This window comes from Penicillium canariense (assembly GCF_028826845.1).
Source record: "Penicillium canariense strain IBT 26290 chromosome Unknown utg000008l_segment0_segment0, whole genome shotgun sequence".
In the NCBI taxonomy this organism is placed as follows: domain Eukaryota; kingdom Fungi; phylum Ascomycota; class Eurotiomycetes; order Eurotiales; family Aspergillaceae; genus Penicillium; species Penicillium canariense.
The window spans coordinates 1,626,085-1,650,160 of NW_026622735.1; the positions used below are offsets into that span (position 1 = coordinate 1,626,085).

The window sequence follows — 24,076 nt, forward strand, 5'->3', positions numbered from 1 at the left end:
TGCTGGTTTCTGTTTTGACCTGGGCGTTTGGGGAGGGAGGCACGCCGTGGCGAATAATGTGACAATCCTTGTACCGTTTTTGTATACCCTGCATGGCACTTGGGTCTGTCAGTGCGGTTTAAACAGCATACCCACTAATATGCGATATCAACTTGGGCAACACATACCTGAATTGCTCATTTGCTTCATGCGGACCGGATTGTACCCTCTCCTCTGAGCAAGCGTTGCGAACAACGCGGCCAAACCTGCTCGCGAAACCAGAGTAGCTGGAATCCTCTCCCTCCTGAGCAGCTCAAATGCGGCCGCCCTCGCAGTGTCAAGTAGACCGCGGCGTCCGAGCCATACATATAATAACCTTCGCCCACGCGATCGAGCCCATCCCCAAGCTAGAGTCCGCGTATCATCCGGGCCTATCCGCCGGCCCCTCATCCTCTTCGGGTGCGAGCCGCGCTCTCATTCGCAGCTCACAGCCTTACGACCCGGAAGTGGTCCTCTGGCGTTGCAGACCGGGCCCAGCGTTCGGCCGGCCGAGAATTCCCCGCGGCCCGCAGCGGAGTCGCCTGATCGACCATGCTTATCGTCCCCACTCGGCGCTCTGTGATGTTTCGGGGTTAGGGTGAAGTCCGCAGGCGTTTCGTAGGCTGCCTACGTTGCTTTTGTGATACGTAGAGCTTGTCCTCGTGTTGCTGCTGGGGAGATGAAGGGTTTTCGGAGTGAGAACTGGGGTGATGGATGCTATGGCGGTGGCTTTTGGTGAGCGTCGGGGGCTGATAGAGTGGTCTGGATTGTGTTCTGCGGGGAGGCGTTCCGGGATGTCTTTTTTTTTTTTAGCTCCGTCATGACAAGATGTCATCGATTCTCTGTTGAAGCCACATGATCCAATCGGGCCGACATCGCGCTAAGCGAGTCAGCGCCAGTCTCACGATCAGCTCCAGTAAAAAGAAGAGCGTAGACTGTTTTGGGCATAGGCGCGTGTCTATGATGACCGGCGACTGACATACATCGGAGTGGTGAGTCCCTGCCAACACATGAAACAGCATTTATCGGCAAGATCTTACCCTGAACGAAAGTCTTGGGAATTTCAGTTGAAACAGAGCAGAGGGCGGTCGCAAAAGTCACAATCCATCCACTGGGATTGAACTGCTTCATGTTGAGTGATTCACTTCCTTCACTCTCCACCGCTCGCCGTTCCGAGAAGCATCCATCGGATTGAGTGCAATGGTTTCCAACATCCCCGTGATTTTGGACTTCCTCCTCGGATTTTAATCCTCGTCAACCTTCGCCTTCTGCCTGGTGAGAAAATCCAGCAGCAGATGGAAAGTCCACAAAGAATCCCAGAGCCTCGGTCCCCCGATCCAGCCTGCGGCGTGCTCTCAGACACACCCCGGCCCGATAATGAATCGTCAGAAGAGACACCAAGCTGAGAACTCCAATGACAATCTACGACGCACTCAGAGAAGTGATCAAGGTAGATCCTGGCACGGGGATCGGACAGAGAACTCCTCTCGGTGAACACCACGGCAAGCCCCCCCCCCCCTGTTGAGGGCTCCCCTGCCGCACAATTGGTCACCATCAGGGTCCTGCTCAGGGATCCTACCTTGAAGGATCACTACGACAACATCAGGACTCTAACCCGGTTTTATGAAGAAAACCGGTTGGGGCCAGTTCGGTCAGAAACTTGGATTGGGTTTGCGATGGGAGGATCGGTGATCATACTTGACATTTTGACCCGATTGCGGCAGAGGAGTGCCATTGATGAGAGATGACAATGCCCTTGGCTACACAAACTGTGTTATGTCTTTATTTCCTCTTTATTTCCTCGGTGACATCAGGGGTGGAAAGGTGCTGATTTATGTGAGCAGGAGAAGTACTCAACTCTTCGTCCTGACTGCCCAGAAGGTCAGAAGGCGTCAGGGTCCACTTGCTCTAGACGGCAGTGGGAGATACACTGGCTCATCAGCAGCGTTATTCTATGAGAGACCGTGGCAACAAGTGGTCCGAATAAACAATTGAGCGAAGATTGAAATGACGGCCCTGCCAAGTGTATTTCGGGAACATGACAATTAATGAAGGCCACTGGTCGAGCTCGAGACAACCACATGCATAACAAATAATTCAGGTTTTATTTTACAGCCCCGTTTGTGAAGTGCCGCCCCATGAGGCAGGTATCTACGGAGTACCGAGCTGAGAAAAACGGCCCCACTGCATCTAAAACCGGAACCAACTGTCCCTGACCTTGGGGGAAAGGGGTAGGCTTTCTCGCGAACATGGACAGCAGGCGGAAGACCATTAACTCCCCTTAGCACCGCATTTTTATCCAGATGTCACTGTGGACAAGTCCTCCCTTTGATTATGTAGCCGATCGGAGATCGGATGCTGATGAACCAAGATCTCCAGAGGCCAAACTGCCCATCATCTTACAGGACTTTGGCCCCCAACCACCACGTAATCTCATCGTCGTAAAGGATTCGCTCCCAAAACAAGCGGCAGTCAGGAACGAGTCTTTGAAGCCTGTACGAGCTTTGCCTTGAGCAGGGAATGCGGTATATGACCAAAAGTTGCTAATACCAGGAAAAGGGACCGATTTAACGAATCTGAGGAACTGCTTGTCCTTTTGAATTATGTGCCAATGATCCAATCAGGGCAATTGCCAACCCTGACACAGCGCACATCCTTGCTCTTCTGGTTGTAACTCGAGGCTGTGATCCTGCAGACTGGTTACATCCCCCGGCCCAAGCTGACATGACCGCGGAGAACTGACGAGCCCTAAGGTAGATCGCGGAGTGCACACGAGGTCCCGAGAGGCTATTTAGTTCAACCTAGGGTTCCTCATTGTGCCCTGAGCATAGAACCCAAGTCACTCTTTAATCTCAATCATGGGCTTCTTCTCCAACTTTGTTGCGCTGAGCGCGCTGAATACCCTAGCCACGGCTCGGCTGCCGACAACCAACAAGCAGATCACAGGGAGTGATGGTCGGGATCTGTTCTCAACCTCTAATGGCAAGATCCGCGGCGTCAACCTGGGCTCACAGTTCATTTTTGAGTCCTGGCGCGGCGAGAGTGTCTGGAGCGAGATGGGCTGCGGTGGCACCAAGTCGGAGTTTGACTGCGTGAGCTTGCTCGGCCAGGAGGCTGCCAACCTCGCCTTCCAGAAGCACTGGGATAGCTGGATTACCCAGGACGACATCGCCGAGACGGTCAGCTACGGCCTGAATACTATCCGTGTGCCTGTTGGGTACTGGCTCCGCGTGGACTTGGTCTATTCGGACAGCGAGTATTTTCCCCAGGGTGGTCTCGACTATGTCAAGAGACTGTGCGGCTGGGCCAGTGATGCCGGCATGTACATCATCATGGACCTGCACAGTACCCCTAGGGCCCAGACTCCGAAAAATGCCCTTACTGGCCAGTATGCCTCCGATGCGGGCTTCTATATCGACTACCAGTACGAGCGTGCTTTGCAGTTCCTGGAATGGATGAGTGGTCTGATTCATTCCACCAATGAGTTCCGCAACGTGCGCAATGCTCGAGAACCTCAACGAACCCCTGCAGTACAATGACCAGGCCTCCTCCTTGTGTCCAACCTACTACCCACAGGCCTTTGCAGTAGGTTCCACTCAAAACTTGCATCTTCAGCAAACCTAACTTTCATCACAGCGCATCCGTGCCAATGAGTCTAACGCTGGAATCGATGAGAACAACTACCTCCACATCCAGATGATGGACCAACACTGAGGTTCCGGAGACCCGAACCAGTACATTGATAACCTGTACTATGCGGCCTATGATGACCACCGGTACCTAAAGTGGGACACGAGTGTCGATGTCAGCCACGACAGCTACATCAGAGAGTCCTGCAACAGCAACAACCGCGACCGAGACACTCCCACAATCGTTGGCGAGTGGAGTCTAGCTGTTCCCGATGATGCCCAGTAGTCCTCTGATTGGGACCCGAGCTCGAACACTGACTTCTACGAGACGTGGTTTGCTGCGCAGGCGCATTCGTACGAGAAGCTGCAGGGCTGGGTGTTCTGGAATTGGAAGGCTCAGCTTAATGATTACCGTTGGTCTTACCAGGGTAAGTGTGCCCTCTCATCGTATTGAAAATTGGATGGCTGCTAATGTATTTCCAGATGCTGTCAAGAGCGGGGTGATTCCCAAGGACCTCAACTTGCTGGAGAGGGTTTGCCAAACTCATTCCGGCAATCTTCTCGAAGGCATATGGGTGCGAGTTGTCTTGTAATCTGCTTTGTATCATTTCATTTATACTTTTGTTTCCTCTGTTGATGTATCAACATATTTCCTTTTGCGTGTCCACCAGTGGGCGGCGTACTGTGTACTTGTTTCGCCCTCGAATCCAAGCTTCCCCAAAGTCTATATCGAGTCGATATTCGCGAAGTAATAGCAGGTCTATAGACCAGTGGACTGTGCATTGTGGTAGGGATGTGTCTTAACGCATAGCAGGAGGGAATAGGGACACAGCGAAGAGTTTTAGGTTAGAGAGAAGGATGGCACGGCGGCTGCTCGGGCCACCAGACCATCGCCCATAGGGGAACACCAGGGCCACCAGGCTCAAGGTTGGCGTCTTTGTCGACTTTGCCCTTCCCAAGTGTAACCTCCTCGATTTCCTCGAACCCCATTGAGAGGTACAGCTTCCTAGAGTTGGGTGTCGTAGCTTCGAGCCAGATTGGAACGTTCTCCGCTTGGGCCCTTCTCATGTAGTCCCGTATTATGGCTTTGGCAAGGCCTGCAGCCAAGTGAGTGGTCTGCTCAAGTCATGCTAGGCCGGGTGAAGGGGGGGGGGGGGGGAAATAGATGTGCCCACCTTTTCCACGGTGCTCGGGCTCGGTCCCGATGCTGAAGATGTAGTAATACAGCTTCCGCCCGTGGAGACCCTTCCTCTTAGCGTTGTCGGTCATGCCCGAGAATTCCGTCCAAAGGCGCTTGGAGTCGTTAGTTGTCAACCTGTCTTCGTTTCTTTAGATTACCATACCTTCAAACCGGAAAACCCCATCCTGAATAAGACGGAGAGGAACCCGGCATAGATAAGTGTCCAGACGTTATCAACATGTCTCCCGGGCGGAATAATGACAGAAGCGGCTTTCCAGTCATCGGCTTGGGTGATCAGCGCATCATTAAGCAAAGCCGACCTGACAAGTGTCAACCAGTAGGAAGGCAAATACGCTAGCCGCTCTTCCTGTGACATATCCAGTAACATATACGCGATGACTGGGTCGTACTCAAACACTCTGGCATTCAAGCGCGCGACTGGAGCTAGCATCTCTGCGTAGAGTTAGATCAGGTTCGGATAAAACCCGGGGCAGGGATGGCTGGATCGCGCACCATGCTTGCCGTGAGTAAGTGGGACTGGCGCCTGCGCCATGGTTGGCCGGGGCGAATTTTGCCTCAAAGGAATCTGGCCATGTGATAAGGATATGTTCCTGCGCAGCCCAGAAGCTCATCATCGGCCATGCTGGTCGGTGGTGGTGAGGTAAGGTTGCGCTCTAAGTTGAACCCATGGCAACGACGTAATCGATCTATTATGTAATCGTCGCGCTCAACCGTGCACCTTAAGGTTCGTAAACGGGTTCCCACTAATCCTGGGTCGCCCTTCAGCACCTATACCTACATCATTTAAAACTTCTGTATCTTTTTCATACGATATTACCTCAGGGTTTATCCACATAAGCCTACTATATGGAGAGTACCTAAACATATTTGCCAAAGTAATTAGAGGTGGCAAATGTGAATTCAAACAGTGAATGGAGATGGGAGGCCTTCTCAAAACCATGCCTTTTCGTGTACTCCTATCTCAGGTACATACTAGTTCAAGATATTCGGATCCACCTCATCAGGCTCCCAGGCTAAAACCCTCGTTCTCGTCTCTTCCAGTTTCTTCTCGACTAGCTTTTCCATATTTGTTCTTTCGTCTTCGGTAAGAAGATCTATCCGTCCTTTCCAACGGTCGTCTTCGGTATTCATTCCAGGTCCAAAGAATCGGCCATCAAGCTTTTTCCAGAATACAGCATCGAACGCGAAGGGTTTTCTCGCGGCATAGGTGACCCAAAAATCACCGCTCTCCCAGCTTTGTTGCATTGGCCTAGAAAGCCTTTGTTCATCTTTCAGTCTACCGTGGCCTATAGCTGCATCCTCCTGTTCGCGTAGCACCTTCAAGAACGTCCGGAGGCGTAACTCATACACCTTTGTCCACGCCTCTATCCCATCCGGCCAATACTCTGGTTGCTCAAGAAGCAGCCACCACGGTGGGGCGTGAGAGAACTCCACTGGTGCAGCATAAGTGAATTCCCAGTCCACAACCCCTACGATTTGAAGATGTTCGTTGATCAAGACGTTAGCGGGCCGAAGATCGTCACACCAGATGTTGAAAGGTCCGAGATTCGTGGAAGAAGTCGTGAATCGACCCTCCCTAGCGAGCTTACGGAACAATACTCTTGCAATATATTTTCGTCGACAGTCATCCGCGGATTCGACGGCATCGTTCCGTTGGTGTATAAGATGCTCGAGGTGGAGATCTGCCAGTGTATTGAAGTAGGTGGATGCTGATTGAAAAGTTTCGTTCGCTCTTGGCAACTTAGAGCGCGGTAGAGTCCCTACACGCACGAGTTCATTCGCGCTATAGGGTAGTGGTCTTTGAGCCACCTCCCAGGTGAAACCGTCAATCTGGACCAATGATCCTATCCTAGGCAGCCGTAGCGTGGACAACTGAAGCAAATTATCCGCAAACTGTCCGTATAGCAGTTCAAGCTTGGCGTCATCAATGTTTGGGTCGAGAATCGGACGATCCTTAATCGCAAATCCAGGGGTGTTAAGGACGTCGCTCAGGTCCATTACATGGTCAATATATTCCATGATGATAAATGGACCAAGGCCGAGAGGATTTTCCTCTTTGGTGCCCCAGTGCAGAACAACTGGCACGGGAATTGTCGTATGCTGGTGAATATACCTAATTATATCGATTTCATTGCGCACCTTCTCTTCGGGAAACATCGTAGCACCGGGCTTGGGAAATCGAATGATTGCAGAACCGCCGTCCTCAAACTTCATTCTGAAGGACACATTGAACCCCCCAGCTTGTGGATCACACAGCTCAACGGGTTTTCCTCTTCGATGTTTCAGGATAAATTGACCTATAGCCATCAAAGTCTCCTCCTTGAACAGTTCGTGTACCCAAGCGTCTTGGATGGCCTCACTCCGTTCCCACGCGACATCATCGAAGTACATGCGAGTCCGCATCTCTGAAATTGTGGGTGTGATGGACAAGAACGTGAATACGCGAGATGCTTGATTGAAGAGTACGACGTGGCGCTCTTAAAAGGGGGTGACCACTGAACTTGAACACACCGACTTCTGACCTTTGCTGAGAAACTAAGAATAGGTCATGTGATAGCGGTATTTTCCCAAACTTGTTTCTTCTCGATTCCTTAAGAGTTAGTATTTATTTTGAATTAACTAACTGTAGTTACTAGTTCCTCGTTAACTAATTGATAGGCCTTCTACCCTAGGTCCCGTTGAACCTTTTCTGGGTCTCGCTTAGCTGGATGCCCGTTAAAGGCTAACTTGTCGACCCAAGGCGTGGGAACTGGAAGAGGCGGAAGCACCGCAAATCACTGCTAAGCTTGGCTCCAATGTTCTCAAAATATTGCTCAGATTCCTAAATGTCCCGCAGACGCGAGCCCAATCAAACGGGATCGTGACGCAGAAGGAGCGCAAATTGCCTGAACAACCACCAACACCACTGATTACTTCGACGAAAGCCCGAGTTAACAGGGGAAGGTCTGAAAGGAGAGGCAACTATTCCTAATCATACACACGCCATTGTCTAACCCCCGGAGCTTGCTTTACACGACGGCTTACTGTGTAAGGACTGTTGACGGCCCGACCAAAACAAGACTACGTTCACCCTGGGAGCTTGGTTGGCCGGCATCATTCCCGCTGCAGTCGACCTCCCAGATGCAAATACTTCTTTTTCTCAGCTCGATTTCCAACCAGCATGGGCCAGACTGCTTGGTCAGTGTCTACAATAACACCCCAATTCCGGGTCTTTTCCGCTCAGATAAATCCATTAGCCTCAATAGGATTGTTTCCTCTCCGCCAGATGATAGATAACATTCGCCGTGTCCTTTTCAGCCAGCTTACCCAAAATTTTCATTCGTTATAAACATCGACATCTTTTCTGTTATCTTGATGTTTGGCTGACCAGCCTAATTATGTTTGAGGTAAAAATCTATTCATCTAATTGAGTATTCTCTTACAGAGCTGAGCTCGTAAGAAAGCCAAGACAATCAAAAGCCCGAGCATCACTGCTATTCTATCAATAGTTTATGCAAGTCGGCATTTGCTTCAAAGGTCATATATATCGAATTCTTCTTTTTGGGTGCAAAGCCTTTCCAAAAATGCGGTCTGAACTTTACTCCCACATATCAGCAGACGGTTTCCATTATAACTCCGAGATTTTCCGCGTCCAATCTGGATCTTTCCTCATTGTCCCACATGTCTTCCCCACCTTCCTTATATTTGTGGTTAAGGCATTCAGCCCATGAGATGCTATTCAAATAGCAGCGGCCTTGGCATCGGACGTGTCGCGGCCGTCTCGATCTTTCGTTGCTTATTTCAGAGCGGTTGGCGGCCTTTCGCTCCCCAGTTCCCTTACCCAACCCTCTCGCTTCAATGCACTCCGCTCGTTCATCTGGCTTCTTTTTCATAATCTTCCATCTCATGCCAATTTTTCTCATCTTTTTCTTCCCTTCCTGCAACCCTCGGAGTTGATTTGAAGATTACGCTTCCAACCTTTTATTGCCATTTCCCGGCTCGCAGGCCTTGTTTTCTGTGCGGAACACTTCCTACGCATAGGACTTCTGGTCCTCTGCTGTCACACTTTCTCCCCGTTTGAAAAACTCATCTCGACTTTTCGCGGAACCTGTCACCCGGTCATTTCAACTTTCTTCAGGGCACTCACCAGTGAAGCATCCCAATCTGCTACTAGCGCTGCAGATTCGATTGGCGTGCGACTGCTCACAAAATCATCACCCGGGATCTTGCTTCTTTCAGATATGTCATAACAGCACCGTTACTGGGGCTATCGCACCCGCATCGCGGGTTGAAAATTTCCGGTGAGTGTCATTTTGGAATTGTGTCTGAAGGATGCCAGCCCATGCCAACAGCCAGTTGACTTCTTTCTCAGATCTGTTCAACCTGCCCACATTTTATGTTCCTTTTGGGGCCATCTTCAGAGGAGGTGATTCACCACGAAGCGGCGGTCAACATAGGGGCGGCAAGCCTGTGGCGCAAAAATCCATACGCCATGCAGCGGCTGGAGGCAGTCCAGATTACCCCTGCTGTCCCTGGGACTGGTAGCATTCCAGTGTCCTTTCGACGCGCTATTTCGAACAGGGCTCCCAAAAACGGCCGTATTCGCGTTCTGGATAGTGCGCGGATCTCCCAAAATGCCAACACAGCCAATGCCAAAAGTCCAAATCTCAAGGCCCGACGAATTGATGGTGCTATCTGCGCCTCTACCAGCAATAACAATATGAACAGCGTGCCTACTTTCAATGGCAATCAGGATTCGGCCGCAGCCCCCGTCGCCAACCATGCGGAAAATCGGCATGGAATACCTAGCTCCGGGAGTCCGCCAGATTCTGCTCGTGGTCCCTATATAAAACGTCCTAGTAACTTCAAAAGATCAAATTCGAAACTGTCTCTTAGACAAGAACAGGGCGCGAAGTTATGGAATCAGCGATGGGTGAAATCCCGCTTCCCCGTGCTAAGGGGCACACTCATCGACGATATTACCAATACGTACTTGAAGCTGGTTGAAAAAGTTGATACGCGAATTACGCACAACTGGCACTCTCGAAGGATTTCTACCCATGAGAATTTTGGCAGCCAGATGGAGATCGCGCGAGAATTTGAGAAGAAAAAGGAAGATCGCAAATGCCAAAAAGAAAGGCTTCGGAGATTTCCTGGGCAATTTCAGCATGATCTTGAACGGCTCAATGTCCCAAGGGACAATGTTTTCATACTTGGTGATCTCGCTCTGGCAACAACATCCTCCGGATGGAGCAGACGCTTGTCTATCCCACGGCCATCGACTGTGAATGGCCAAAGACGTGAGCCCAGGGATCTGGCATCGGTGATATGCTGCATGCCGTATGTTGGGGAGCCTCTGATGCCTGCAGTCACGTTTAAAGTTGAAAGAGTGGAGAAAACCCATGATAATTTTGACGGGGTTCCCATTTTCTTCACCTCAGACGGATGGGCCGAGGACTTTCACCTCCTGGATTGGATGAAGCTTGTCTTCGAACTAGCATCCAACCCCACTGGTGCAGCTGGGGTGAACGCTCCCCGTCGATTGCTGCTCATCGATGGATACAGGTTTCACATCACCCCCGAATTCTTTGTGACTTGCTGGCAACAGAATATCTTCTGTGTTTGCATTACAAGGAATGGGGCTAGCTACTTCAATCCCTTCGAACAAGGGGTGTTCAGACTCATCGAAAACCTCTACGCTGAATGGATCACGGACAAAGTTGAAGGTGACCAAACAGAATTAGATCACTTCAAAGCAGATCCCAGAGATTTTGCCTCAGTGATTCGCGACATCATGTCTCGCCCAGTTGTGAAGGACCAAGTCATGACGGGGTGGCACCAGACCTGCTTATTTCGCAGTAAAAACGAACAGGCAATCCGAAAGCTAATAGATGCAAAGACAACCCCATCACCCGGCGCTCCACGCACGCCCACTCGCGCAAGGTTGAGGTCCAAGCGTGAAATTCATGTTCAAATGGCCGAAGTGGACTTGCTCTCTCCCGGGCCCTCTACCCAAGAAAGAAGCGCAGCATCGCCCCATCGCCCACTTATACAGGATGCAGCGGATCAGGAGGATTTTGAGGATCTACAGGATTTCATCTCAGAAGAAACTGATTCCCAGAATGAGGAATACCTACCCTCTCAGCATGAAGATGCTGAGTCGGTCGGGGAAATGCCAGTACTTGATCATTCCCAGGAATATTTTGATTGCTCCCTGGACGACTTTCAGGTTGAGGAGATTGAGATGACTGAAAAAGACGCCGAAGGCTTATCACAGACTGTGGAGCCTACACCGCGCCAACCGAACGAGCCAGCCATTGCCGAAGAACCCGAGCCCATGTGTTTGGACAATGATGAGTCGACGCTAGTCAACAATAGACCACCAGAGCAGTCAGTCACCGGAACATCAGAGGCCGGTTATCGTTGCTCTTCTAGTCTGAGTGAGATGTCGAACCACACTTTGGGCTGGAAAGAAATCCAGACCGAGAGAATGATGAAAAGAGTCCGCGACCTCATGGACGCCACCTCACCGACGTCCAAAAAGATATGCCAAAGAAAAGTCATCGACACCTACCGCGATATGAGCAAAGCATACTCTGCACTGGCGAGAATTCTTACGGACCAGGGGTCTGCAGCCACCAATAATCTCCAGGAGACTCACTTCCTGGAGCAAGCAGCAAGCCTGGATGAGAGTGAAAATGGACAGGGGCAAAAAGATCCGGACGAGGAATTATCCCGCGGCCATCCTCAGGGTAGCACCACTGACTTGGAGAAAGCCGACTCTGACGGAGAACTAAAGCGCAAGCGAGAGGAGCGACGAGAGCGCAAAAAACGCCGAAAGCAGGAAAGGCGCGAGGAGCAGAAGAGTCGTGAGGAAGATGAGAGGCTCCAAGAGGAGGAGAATATCAAAAAACAGGAGATGGCAAGGGCGGAGGAAGAACTGAAAGAGATCCAAAGACTCCGAAAACTCAAGCGGTCGAAACACGAAGAGCACGGAAACGAAGAGCGAGAGAAAGAGAAGAAGAGGAATGAGAGACAAAAAGGCCACCGCGAAGACTCATCCAAGGCCCGATCTGAGTCGCAATCTAAGACTGGGTCGCCTGAGCCATCACCAATCGGTGATAGCAGTACCAAGTCCCGAAAGACCAAGCACCGAGAAAAGCGAAAGTCCAAGGATCGAGGCAGAAGTCAAATAAGAGACTGACATGTAAAGTATACTTTTTGCCAGGAAAGCATCTTCTACGTTCTGTTCTTCCCTTTTTGTCGGGAGAAGTTTACTGCTGCTCGCCCCGGTACCGGCATGCGGGGATAGCGGAACCGGAATCGCATTCGCCCATCTCTACGGCTTTGCCTTTTGACAGCACTGCGAACTTATATTCTTCGTCTAATCCGAATTCAGCCCGCTCATGTGCTGGTTGTAACATCGCCCATTCCCGTTCTTGCCGTTATCATGGGGACCACCACACTACTCATCCTTGACATCGAGAAAGGCACGGTCGACATGCTCGGCAACACAGGAACATACCTCCAGCGTCTCGGCTCAGCAGTGGCCGCAGCACGCAGCAACAATATCAAAATCGTCCACGTTATAACTGCGTTTCGAACTGGCTACCCAGAGTGCCACCCATCGAACTCATTGGTGCCCGCCATGGCAGCAATGGGGAAGTTCCAGGAAGGCGACTGGACTACTGAAATCCACCCCGCCGTGGCACCCACCAAAGATGAGGTGGTGATCACCAAGCGACGCGTATCGGCGTTCTTTGGTACTGAACTCGAGATGATCCTCCGCTGCTTCGACACCGAGCAACTTGTCGTGGCGGGCATTGCTACCAGCGGTGCCGTCCTCTCCACCATTCGACATGCGTCTGATCTGGACTACCGCATTACCGTTCTGCGAGACCTTTGCATGGACCGCGATGAAGAAGTACACGATCTGCTCATGGACAAGGTCTTTAAGGGGAAGACGGATGTGATCACTGGACAGGAGTGGATGGAGCGGATCAGCGCCAATTTGTCCGCTTAGCACATTCTGTCGGGAAAAAAGTGGATGGAAAAGCCCACTAGACCGAGATTCCTCCATGGACGACATTAAAATGAGTTAATAATGTCATTTCCCAACCCACACATGACTCAGAATCCTGTCAAGTTAAGTTGTACAATCTCTATCATTAACGATTGACCTAAGTTGTTCTGCTGGGACCAAACGCACCCCAATAAAGTAAAATTACGCAAATGGCCTATGAATGTATGATGGTGAAATATGTTTCAACTACAATATTAATGTATGCTGAATTGATAATGCCCTTAGAGCTGAGTGGACTAAAGGATGCAGGCCACAGGGTGTTAAAGCGACTATATGCTTGTGCAAGATACAGGGGGTGTCTCTATTGCTGCTTTGCAGTTATATGTCCAAGTTATATACAATATGTCCCAATGCTAAATCCATATGCAGTTTGCTTTGGCTGTGGGTGCTACGGTGATGGCGACCACCAGCACAGAAACCAAAGCGGAAAGACAACTCCCTTGGCGCTCATTATCTCATAAACTATCGCGTAGATCCCAACTGGGGCAGGACGGCCCAAAGGCCTGACCCTGGCTAGTCAGGTGTCAATTTCGTGGTGGAATGTAGGTGCGGCATCCACTCAGTCGTATTCTCTCAGAGCCATTCGAACTGGCAGACTGGTTGCTTTCGCCGGTATTTTGGACAAATCGAGGGATGCATCACTGCCTTCAGTGGTCCATTGTACCGTCCGTGCTTGTACAGCTCGTGGGTTACTTCTCAAGACCCTCTATCGTGTCCAAGAGAAGAATCAATTCATTGAGGAGAAGGAAGTTCAACCCATTGTTGGTGACCGGGTATTTGAATTTGCCGGGATGAAGATGGCGTATGAGAGGCTGGAGCAACAGCGCCATTTCGCGAAGGTTTGCATTCGATTGCAATGGATCGCTGGCGCCTTTGGAGTTCCATGATAATTGGACCGATATTTAGTCCAAGACCGAGGCAATAGACACCATGATATAGACACCAGTTCCATCCGGAAGATGCCAAAATATAGTGGAGGTGGTGCAGTGTCCCAGCATTGCGTGTGCGTCCGTTATTTGCCGGGCACATATCGGTAGCGATGCCAGTTCTCTCCAACCCACCAATTGGAAACATACGCCGCATCCCACAGCCAGTGAAGGACCTCCTGGTCGTATTTCTTCCTAATTGTTTCGGCCAGGTCTAACAAGCTGAACCGGGAAACAGGCCGATCTTCATTTGGATCTTCATTCAAATCAGAGAACCTCCACTCCACATCGTTGACGAGCGGGATAACTAGTCGGAACTGCGGCTTCGCCGCGGAGCGGACACTGAGCCATGAGCCACCGGTATTCATCACGGTGAACTGCCAGTCTTGCTTGCCGTCCTTTTCTTGTATCAATGGCCGGATGAGTGACTGGCCTTCATATAGCGAACGAATGTCACGGGCAACGGGTGTGGTAGTCTCGCTGAGAGATGATGACTCGATCAACAGGTCGATGATGCTAGGGACTATCTGGTCGCTCATAACTGGCGCACTGATCTCGACGGGTGGTAGTTGCGGGTGCGCGAAGACAATGGGAACGTGGAAGTTCCCGACGTGCGGGTTGTCGTAGGGAGTAATGCCGCCGTCATTTGGAAGAGAGAGACCGCTGACAAAAAGGGTTAGCAAAGCGTCCATGTATCATGAAACAACTTCGTAGGTTAACATACTGATCGCCAGCCATGACGACAAGGGTCTCGTTGGCCACTCCCTTCTCCTGCAGAATCCCCAAAATAGTCGCAAGCCAGGCATCCACGAAGCCGACAGCATTCAGATACCGATTCAAATCCTCATTTTGGCCATTCTGGGACCCAAGAATTTGGCTGTATTCATCTCCCGGAAGACCCCAAGGGTGATGCGTGGTTCCGGTCAAGTGTGTCAGGAACAAACGTTCATGGTCGCGCTCTGCATTATCAATGGCATCGCGGATGTAGTCCTCGAGCTCGGTATCGGCGTAGCCATAATAGTTTACTTCCTCGCCTTTCACTGGGTGTTTGGCGTCGGGACTCTCGATGATCTCCTTGGTCTTCTTGTCCTCGAAGCCCAGGACGGGAGTTAACTTGTCCTGGTTGTCATAGCCTTCGGTCACAGACTGCATCCACACTGAGTGAAAGGGCCACTTGGCAAAATCATCGGTCTCTTTCGTAATACCAGGCTGCTGGGAGAGCATGTTGAAGACATGTGGCAAGCATGGCTGGTAGATATGATGCTCCCATTCGCGATTGAAGTCAGCTACCAACGGTGTCACACCGCACAGGGTACCTGCCAAACTTTTCAGTGTGTAGGTAGAGGTTGTGTAGGCGTTCTTTGCGCTAAGGCCACCGTATGGTTTCTTTTCTGGTTGTGAGGTGTTTCCATCGTCAAACCCAGTTGGGAAGCCGGTTAGGTACTCGGCGGTGGGAGTCAGGTTTGCGATACGTTGCAGCGCATCTTCGGGTATAACCTTGTCCTTCCAGGATTCGGCGATGCGCTCAAACATGAACGAGTCCTTTCGTAGAGGAAAGATGTCCGCCCGGGCACTCTCGAGTTTTAGTAGAACCACATGTTTGATCTTGACATGGCCATCTGCCAACGCCCTCCGGACCGGCTCGAGGACAGGCTGGTCAAGATTAGATATGTGAAGTGGCGCTATTTCCGAATTATAATGGAGGGCATATGTGTCGGACTTATTCCAATCCTCGAAACCGGGGGCAGCCTCACTCGGCATCCATCCAAACGCAGGTGGTGGACGCAAAGATGAGGCTGCATTCAGATAGCCGTAGTGACTAGGGATCCCCTCTACATTGACCGGCGATTCATGGTGGCCACCTTCAAACAGTGAAGCCATGGGCAAACTCCCTGAGAGATACCAATACATAGGATCGGACGGTCGGCAAAGTCGCAGTACGACGAATAGACAAAAGGCCGCAAGCATGAGTGCCCGAGGGAGGGTCCTTTCCGTTACTCGCCCCAGCTCCTGGGAGCTGCCGCCAGCTGGGGCTCCTATGAGGAAGTCCGACTCATCGTCATCGCTTGAATCATTCAAGTAATCATCCTCCAGTGCGATCCGCTCGTATATTTCTGGGTCGGGGAGGGCCGATTGCTGGTTTCGCTTTCGTAACCGTTGGAGCGGTCGCTTTACGTACGGTCGCAAGCGAGGTAGCAGCCACTGGAAGGGCCATGCCAGCACATGTAAGATGCCGCCGCTGAGTGTGTGAATTGGGCGGGCGGAGATGACTGCTATCATCGATAGCAAAACCTCGCCGATTAAAAATCCGGTCAGGCCGGTGAGGAGAGTTCGTATAGCGGCCGTATCACCCGTAAAGGATTTCGCTTGGCGCCAGTGGATTTCCGCTCCGGTAAACACATAGACTGAAAAATTGGCGGCGGCCATGACGGAGACAATCAAACTATCGCGAACCCGACGGTCAAAAATAAAGTTCCACGTGGTTGATGAATTGGGCAGCTGGGCACATGGTCACTTACCTAAACGGGACGACCACCAGTACGTCGAGCGCCACGCGCAGCCGCGAGCGGGTGTGGCTTTTTTGGGCGAATACCCGCAAGAGCAGGAGAATGACAACATCCTGGAAATAAAAAGTGATACCCCAAGCGACGAGCTTGCTAGGAGGAAGAGAATGAATATGGGCGTAAAGATGCAAGAACTTGGCGCAGAACAGGGACCAGAATGCAAGAGCGTAAAAATAGCAACGAGAGAAATCCCAAAAGGCTTCCAGGGTCCGGCAGGGGAATAGATAAAACTGATGGATGAGGTGGCTCAAGGACGAGAAAACAGTGCCGATCGCCTTCACCATTTTCTCCGATCTAACAAGAGTCTCCGAGAGACCACCACATGGTACGAAAGCAAGAGAGCAAGAAAGGAGGAGAGGAAATGCGACGAAGAGGGGGTCGCGTGCTCAGGGTATCGTTTTCGTTTATGAATGCGAGGGTCGTGCTCGTTTAACCGTTCCATAAAAAGATAAGAGACTGGGACCCCATCGTGCCAAGCAGCCAATATTAGGTGGCTAACAAGGCTGAAGGCGTGATTACGATCGTCGAGGCTGAAGGATCCAGTGCGATTCAGTCGGACGGCCTGCCAATTGGTTCCCTAACTATCCCTTGGCGACTCTCCGGCGCTCCGCTCGTTGCCGTTCCAGGTTGACTGCCCACCTTGTCTCCACTCGCATAAGAGGGGCCCGTCAGGGTTGTCTCGGGGTCGGGTCAGATTCTGTCGGGCTTTTTTGCTAGCAATTCGCAATCTGCAGCCCGCTGCCTCCCAGATCATGTTGGGGGGTTATCTGGGTTGGATACCCCTACTTTTTGAGCCACTGGCCGACTATTATATCCCGCCCATTCAGCCCCAAGATCGGTTGCGTCCCGAGAACCGGCCTTGGCAGGAGATTATCACTGGATTGTATGGCGTTCCGCCCCTGATCAAAATCCATGACCGAGAGGGCACGGTTAAATGGAAGTTCGAGCGCGATGACGTCCATCAGGAGCTTCCGCCGGCCTTGCAACGCTGCTTATATGCCTCGGCCAACGACGCAACCGAGCTCAAATGGCTGCGAGATGGCACCGCGGTCGCGGCTATCTATAGTGATCTTGCCCTGATCATCAATCATACCCCGGATGATCCGACGACCGACAAGAAAATCACCTTTGCGGTCTGCAGAGATAACGAATTTCTGTGGAATGCGCACAGTGTAGAGCCGTTGCCCGGTGATCTGCTGGCAGTAGCCACCACGGGGCAACGGCCTTGGGATGGCATTCTGGTGTATAATGCCAGCACGGCCAACCCGCTGGTCGATGATCCGCCCGTGCTGCAGAACATCACCGGTCTCCGGGCCATCCATGCCATGGTTTGGGACGAACAGGCCCAGATGCTGTGGGCGTGTGGAACGGATGTCGCAGCCGACGGGTCCGATCCTGTTCCAGCACACGGTGTCATCCAGGGCTACCCGTTCGACATGTCGACGGGTCAGCTTCGCAAGGATGATAGATACATCTTCCGAATGGAACATGCATATGACATCGACACGGAATGGGGCCAGGGATATTCCTGGTGGGCTGGACCTCACGACCTCGTGCCTGTTCCTAATCAGCGTAAATTTCTCATGTCGAATGATCGGGGTGTCTTTGAGTTTGATATCGAGAAAGGCGAGTTTGTTGCCGAATTCGAGGAAGTGATTGAGAAGTACATGAGAGGGTTTGAAGTTACGACAAGCGATCGCCATGGGTATAATCGCGAAGGTAAATGGGAAGAACTCCCCGAGTCAGACTTGAAAAGCTTCAACCTTGCCCCCGATGGAAGTTTCATTTATGTCCAGTCGCTGTGGCAAAAGTTCCGGGGATTTCATACCAGCCTAATTGTCAATGGCGTGAGAAAGAAGATTAATGTTGGTGATGAAATATACCGATCACGGTGGTATGGGGATATCGATGGCTGGCCTAAGCCCAAATCATAAGGCGTGTTCTGGGGACATCTGTCGCGAGGCTGATATGCGTAACGAATGTTGTTTGTATAATTAATCTGAATTTCATCCACACCTTTTCACTTATCTATTGACATTATCATCGTGTTCCTGAGGGGTACCAAATTTTCCGGTCCAGACATAAGGTTAGCAGTAGATTCAAGAGGCTTTCCAGATCATTATGTGCTATGCACCATTTAAGATATCATCGATGGACCATACACTGATCTGATGGGCAAGACTGGCCGTGATTCGGCTCAAAACGTGTGCCCGATTCTGCTAAATCTGCACTCAGATCGGCCGCCTAAAGGCCAGGTGAAGCAGCGAGCAAGAGCCAACCACATCATTAGGCGAAGCAGATTTTGACTCCAGTGCGTTTCGAAACTCACTTTCTGGATACTCTTCCCAAGGTAGGACCATTGTCGGATCTTTCATCATTCCACCACAGACAACGTTAAATCGCACCATGGAAACAACGCCTAAAATGGATATCACTTGTTCTCTGTCAGAGACAAGATTATGTGTGCTGCTAGCCTAACCACACCATAGAAATTCTGACATGGTGCAAAACACAAAGTAGCCATCCAACATGTACGAAAATATCTCTATTGTTCTGCGCGGTCTAGAGCGTACTTCCAATGTGGGCAAGATTCGCAGGTTATAAGCGAGATTTTGAAACGGGTGCCATGGTTGCCTGACAAGAAATCATTGTACTTCATAGGCTGTATAGTTCATTTATGCATGCAATCGCTAGCCTTACGCAATCATAAAGACAAAATTATCCCCCAAGTCATGATATCAAAGAAGTGTCACAGCTTCACCTGGTTCCTATCCTGCGGTCCAGAGCAGCAAGATGGTTCCGGATGCTGGGTCGATTGGTTGAAGGACTGCGACGACTGCGGAACATCCAGTGCTGGGTTTTTGGTGAAGAACCCATCCGGCTTGAGCATGACGCTGACACGCTCCATGGGCATGACGGGGAAATCCTCGATGCGCGGGTTGTGGGTCAGGCCGAATGCTAGGGAAATTGTGAGCCTTGGGTTACTCGTGGGATCAAAACACGCGTGACTTACTGTGCCAGAGGACCACATCCTCATCCTCCACGCCATCATTTCTCGCCGCCCACACTTCGACTCCCTCGGACTTCTTGCTCTGGTTGGTAAATTCGCCCGCGGCGAAGAGCTCGTCATCTTGATACTTGGTCACCCAGATCGGACGAGTCGCGAACTGCGCACGCTTCAAGCCGAATGACTTCGGGTGAGCCAGCAGCATCTGGCTCGGGTTGGTCTGCAGCTTATAGGCGATGGGGTGGTGGGTGATTGGGTTGATGATATGGTCATTGCGGATCTTGAACACGCGGTGCTTCTCAACGCTCGTCGATGCACTGCCGCTATTCTTGATAACATTCTTCTCGGTGGTGTACCCAACCAGCCAGGGGTTTGAGTCATCTTCAGGCATCGGCACACTGTCTTCGTAGTAGATCGTATTCTTGAAGCCATCCAATGCAGGATCAATGCGTAGCGAGAATAGGTGCTGATGGCACGGGGCCATCACGCCTGGTCCAACGTTTGTACCCCACGGCACTGTCTGGCCATTCGTGTTGTCGAATGGCACGGTTGAAAGGATACCGGTCGCACGAACCTCGAGCTCAATGTTCGCGGCTTGGTCCAGGATGAACGCAAAGATATATTCATAATTGGCCACTGTACAGATCATCTGAACCACGAGCTGTCGGTTACGCACGACGGTTGCGGCGCCGGAGCGATAATTAGTGTGTTTGTGCTGGAGACCGTTATCCTGCTCATGCATGCAGATGACGTTCTTAAGCTGGATAGGCTCGCCCTTGGCGTCAGTGCGGAAGCCGTCGAAATACTTGATGTGTCCAAGGCAGTCGCAGCCAAGAGACAGCTGGTTTGCCGTTATACCAAAGCCAACATCACCCACATCAAAGGCCTGCTTGCGATGGTAGGGGGCGCGCGGGTCTGCCGTTATAAGCTATTGGCCACCTTCATTTCAGGAAGGGCACAGATGAAAACTTACCTCCATAAGGAACTGTCATCTCCGAGAATGACAAGCGGTAGAAGGTATTGCGGCCATCATAGGTTATATTGTGCAGGACCAAGCCCTCGCGGTTGTTGAAGCCAACACGGAACCGCCACTTCTGCCATGACACGGCATTTCCAACCACATTGAAAGAGGCCCCCTCAGGCTGTTGCACGATATATGGCTTGAGGTCAGTGCGCAGCGGCTCATCAAGTAGATCATGGGCGTATTGGACGGCTGCCACCGGCTTCCAGGGCTGGGTCTCGGTGGTCTGGGTATCGGCGCCACCAGGCAGGTAATCCATGCGCACCAGCTGCCGAGTGATGCCATCGAATACTGGAGAGAATTTGCAGGGGAGGGAGTACTGGTTGTTTTGCGGGTGGTCGGTGGCCACGATGTACATATAGCATTGGAACAGACGCCGGGTTTCCTGGGCGTCCTCGGTGCCATAGATCCAAGGGTCCAGGCAGACCGTCATACCCGCTGGGAGCATCAGCTTCTCGATCTCCGCCTGAACAGCCGGATGGTTCAAGCATAGCTCTTCAATCTCAAGCATCTCATCAACATCCAGAGGGCCCTGAACATCCTTGGGAAGCTCCTTAGCCGACACGATTGACTTGGTGTCGGCGTTCAACAGAGCCTTGTAGAACGAGCCATTGTCTAGACGATGGAACAAGGCCATGAGCAGCCGCGCCGGCTTGCGAGGGCGCGGCTTGCCCAGGCGCTCGGCCTCGAGGTACGGAATGGTCTCATGCTTGGTGGGTTCTTGGAGATCAATTCGCTTGTACCGCAACTTAACTCCCGGGAAAGCGGACTCCAGAACGCGCACGGCCAGCTGGATCTCCCCAGGAGTAATAGGGTCAAAGGGGTGAAGTGAAGACATGATAGCTGAGGGGTTCGACGAGGCACCGAAAACCAGGCGACCTTGAAGCGTTTTATATATTCTCCAGGTCCAGGAACCGCCCCGATCCTCTTTTCGGTAAATCTTTCGACCTGGCGGGGGTTTGTCCGATGATTGGCTAACTCTAATCCACCTGAGCGCATCTTTGCCTCAAACCAGTTTAGCGCATGAAAATTGTAAGAGGGGACCAAACGTCCGATAGTCCACGTTGTCCCGATTGGCTCGTCGGTCTCCAGCGGTAATCACAAACTCGGATCCACTTGCGCGTTCTGGACGACAGATCGTCGATCTAGCTGTGCGAAGTTGGACCTGTGATATATATAGTGGACAACATTTCATCACCTCGGGTATCGCGGATTGGCAGGAATTCCTCGGCTCGGGGGGAAGGCTCGGGGGGAAATTTGTACGTAGGGTTGACATGACGATCGGAGATGCGACCGTGGTAGCGAGAAATATACATCTCCCACAGCGGTTAAGATTGTGACTCCTCCCACCTGAGGTACCTCAGTGGTCAGCATCGAAGTGTAATCACAGGCTAGGGACCCGATCACACTAAGTGCATATTTCTTCTAGGTAGTATTTGCAATAGTCTACTGATTCTACCGCTATGATGTATACCTCGCCACTCTTATCAGAAACGGGAACGAATGAACCCCGACGCTAGGATATCAATACCTTGTTGCACCCGGGTCCCGTTGGTCCTACAATCTCAAGTCTACCTTACCTAGACTTGATTCTCGTCTGTTGACTTCCAGGGCCCACGTTTCAGTGTACCAAAGGTCTGTGGTCATCACCAGGGCTGGAATGTCCCACGCGAGGGGCGACCCTACCAAGGGCGCGCCCGCCACCCCATCAAACCTTCAAGCTGAAGTTACCTATTGTTTTGTTGTTGCTTATGAAATTCGAAATAGTTTAGTCAAAGTCTATCTGTCTTCATGCTGTTTTCACAACAACTACACCTTGGATTTAATCGAGGCCAATTGTGGAGTGGGTTGTATCGTGGGGAGCCCTCGACAAGCCACGGACAGCAGCCAAGGCGGGATGGAATTCAGGGCTGCTACAGTCCAGATCAGATCCCCTTCGTGAGATCCAACGCGAAAGGAGCATTCCTGATGGTCCATGGCCGAGACATTTCGCGTCGGGGTATAAAAGCTCGTCGCACCCGTGATCGCGTGTCTGGACTGCACTCGCCAACAACAACATCATGACGCTGACAACCGTTTCGACCATGCTTTTGTAGACGTGGCTACTAACACTCATTTTCCGCAATAACAAAAGCTGGTCCCAGATAGCTCAGATATTTCACCACTTCTGCCCGTCCTAGCCACCAATCTGCTGCTTCAACCACTTGACGTCCACAAATGCATCTGAGCAGTTACATACCGCTACTTGCGGCTATAGGAGCGGACTACGCCCTCGGAACCCACAATCATCATGGGAGGCACGGCCATGCCCGCCTCAAACGTCATGCGGAGCATTTGGAACCGAGAGATGTTGACTGGCTCGACCGGATCCCGGCAGACATGATGATGGAAATCCGCACCACTACAACGACCGTTTTCGAGGACTGCCCATCAACAAAGACCATCGATGCTACTACTACCATCTTCGCACAATTGATACCCGTGCCGACGAGTGCACCCGCCGTCGCAACGCCCGACATGCCCGAGCCCTCAAAGCAGGAGATGGCTCACTCGACACCTAACTCCGCCAACCTGAATGAAAATAAGCCTATGCGGGATGAGAAAACAACTACCATCCATATAACAACTACCGTTGATATAACTACCACAATAACGATCATCAAAGCTGCTTCCGCAAGTGTTGGCATGAGCATTGTGGGCCCGTCTTCCACAAATACCTCGATCGCAACAAGATCAGTCGAGGCTTCTCCTGCCCCTGCAGCCCCGACGACCACTACGAAACCCAAAGCACCAGCCGCAGGAGGTCTTCTGCCCAAACTACCGCCGCTCCCTCAATTACTCGAAGACGCACCTAAGGATGTCGTCTCCCAACTCCCACTTTCAGACCTCCCATCGTTGCCATTGGGTCAAATTCTTGACCCCAGTGGACCTACTGTGCCATCAAATCTTGACTGGACGGCCATTCCGGCCGATGGAAACTTTGCCACCGAGCGCTTCGGGGGCCGCAGCAAGCCGTCCGGGTCCCAAATCAAATATCACGGCAATGTCGGTATCCCCTGGGGAAGCAACGTTATTTTGGTGAGTCCGACCGAGGCACACCGATACAAATACGTTGTCCAATTCATCGGCCCCAACACCCAGCCTTGGACCATCACCATCTGGAACAAGGTGGGACCAGACGGGAAAATGGACGGGTGGTACGGTCACTCCGCATTGACATTCGTGCTTGCGCCCGGCGAGACGCGGTATGTCGCGTTCGACGAGGACTCGGAGGGAGCGTGGGGCGCCGCGCCTGGAACCAAGGGTCTCCCCGTGGACAACTGGGGCGGGTATACGTCGACGTGGGGTGAGTTCTCCTTTGGAGATGCTGAGAATGCTGGCTGGTCGGGCTGGGATGTCTCCGCTATTCAGGCGCAGATCGCCCATCAAGATGTTCAGGGCATGCGGATTTGTATGGCAGATGGACAAGGGTGCTCTATCATTACGCCGCAGGCGAAGAAGGTGGTTAATGCGTATACCGAGTCCAAGCGGCACCATGATGGCATTGGGGGCGCGGCCGCGCCTGGGCCAGTGAGGTTGGTGGTGGATATTGATTACCAGGAGCCAGAATAATGTTTAGTTCTTCATGTATAAATGTAGCTTGGGTGT

The 24,076-nt window shown here is 51.6% G+C and overlaps 11 protein-coding genes across 11 annotated transcripts; 6 read left to right on the top strand and 5 right to left on the bottom strand.

Moving 5' to 3' along the window:
- Window positions 1-849: 849 nt before the first annotated feature.
- N7482_010526 (uncharacterized protein) lies at window positions 850-1,149 on the bottom strand (the record flags this gene model as incomplete). The annotated part of the gene is made up of 2 exons (XM_056692650.1): window positions 850-953; window positions 1,059-1,149. 2 exons carry the CDS (start codon window positions 1,147-1,149, stop codon window positions 850-852), a joined length of 195 nt encoding a protein of 64 aa, XP_056538607.1.
- Window positions 1,150-2,876: 1,727 nt separating this feature from the next.
- Window positions 2,877-4,240, top strand: N7482_010527 (glucan endo-1-6-beta-glucosidase B; the record flags this gene model as incomplete). The annotated part of the gene is made up of 4 exons (XM_056692651.1): window positions 2,877-3,548; window positions 3,754-3,891; window positions 3,934-4,075; window positions 4,131-4,240. The coding sequence occupies 4 exons, from the start codon at window positions 2,877-2,879 to the stop codon at window positions 4,238-4,240; spliced, it is 1,062 nt and encodes a 353-aa protein (XP_056538608.1).
- A 253-nt stretch (window positions 4,241-4,493) lies between these two features.
- On the bottom strand, window positions 4,494-5,380 carry N7482_010528 (GNAT family N-acetyltransferase; the record flags this gene model as incomplete). The annotated part of the gene is made up of 4 exons (XM_056692652.1): window positions 4,494-4,744; window positions 4,823-4,940; window positions 4,991-5,280; window positions 5,341-5,380. 4 exons carry the CDS (start codon window positions 5,378-5,380, stop codon window positions 4,494-4,496), a joined length of 699 nt encoding a protein of 232 aa, XP_056538609.1.
- A 440-nt stretch (window positions 5,381-5,820) lies between these two features.
- On the bottom strand, window positions 5,821-7,251 carry N7482_010529 (uncharacterized protein; the record flags this gene model as incomplete). The annotated part of the gene is made up of 1 exon (XM_056692653.1): window positions 5,821-7,251. The coding sequence occupies one exon, from the start codon at window positions 7,249-7,251 to the stop codon at window positions 5,821-5,823; it is 1,431 nt and encodes a 476-aa protein (XP_056538610.1).
- A 2,068-nt stretch (window positions 7,252-9,319) lies between these two features.
- On the top strand, window positions 9,320-12,031 carry N7482_010530 (uncharacterized protein; the record flags this gene model as incomplete). The annotated part of the gene is made up of 1 exon (XM_056692654.1): window positions 9,320-12,031. One exon carries the CDS (start codon window positions 9,320-9,322, stop codon window positions 12,029-12,031), a length of 2,712 nt encoding a protein of 903 aa, XP_056538611.1.
- A 246-nt stretch (window positions 12,032-12,277) lies between these two features.
- Window positions 12,278-12,850, top strand: N7482_010531 (cysteine hydrolase family protein; the record flags this gene model as incomplete). The annotated part of the gene is made up of 1 exon (XM_056692655.1): window positions 12,278-12,850. The coding sequence occupies one exon, from the start codon at window positions 12,278-12,280 to the stop codon at window positions 12,848-12,850; it is 573 nt and encodes a 190-aa protein (XP_056538612.1).
- Window positions 12,851-13,273: 423 nt separating this feature from the next.
- Window positions 13,274-13,797, top strand: N7482_010532 (zinc-binding alcohol dehydrogenase-like protein; the record flags this gene model as incomplete). The annotated part of the gene is made up of 2 exons (XM_056692656.1): window positions 13,274-13,379; window positions 13,400-13,797. The coding sequence occupies 2 exons, from the start codon at window positions 13,274-13,276 to the stop codon at window positions 13,795-13,797; spliced, it is 504 nt and encodes a 167-aa protein (XP_056538613.1).
- A 125-nt stretch (window positions 13,798-13,922) lies between these two features.
- Window positions 13,923-16,684, bottom strand: N7482_010533 (uncharacterized protein; the record flags this gene model as incomplete). Its single annotated transcript, XM_056692657.1, has 3 exons — window positions 13,923-14,499; window positions 14,561-16,279; window positions 16,356-16,684. 3 exons carry the CDS (start codon window positions 16,682-16,684, stop codon window positions 13,923-13,925), a joined length of 2,625 nt encoding a protein of 874 aa, XP_056538614.1.
- Window positions 16,685-17,152: 468 nt separating this feature from the next.
- Window positions 17,153-18,334, top strand: N7482_010534 (uncharacterized protein; the record flags this gene model as incomplete). The annotated part of the gene is made up of 1 exon (XM_056692658.1): window positions 17,153-18,334. One exon carries the CDS (start codon window positions 17,153-17,155, stop codon window positions 18,332-18,334), a length of 1,182 nt encoding a protein of 393 aa, XP_056538615.1.
- Window positions 18,335-19,149: 815 nt separating this feature from the next.
- On the bottom strand, window positions 19,150-21,266 carry N7482_010535 (Copper amine oxidase 1; the record flags this gene model as incomplete). The annotated part of the gene is made up of 3 exons (XM_056692659.1): window positions 19,150-19,358; window positions 19,414-20,322; window positions 20,381-21,266. 3 exons carry the CDS (start codon window positions 21,264-21,266, stop codon window positions 19,150-19,152), a joined length of 2,004 nt encoding a protein of 667 aa, XP_056538616.1.
- A 1,379-nt stretch (window positions 21,267-22,645) lies between these two features.
- N7482_010536 (Allergen Asp f 4) lies at window positions 22,646-24,040 on the top strand (the record flags this gene model as incomplete). The annotated part of the gene is made up of 1 exon (XM_056692660.1): window positions 22,646-24,040. One exon carries the CDS (start codon window positions 22,646-22,648, stop codon window positions 24,038-24,040), a length of 1,395 nt encoding a protein of 464 aa, XP_056538617.1.
- Between the last annotated feature and the right edge of the window lie 36 nt (window positions 24,041-24,076).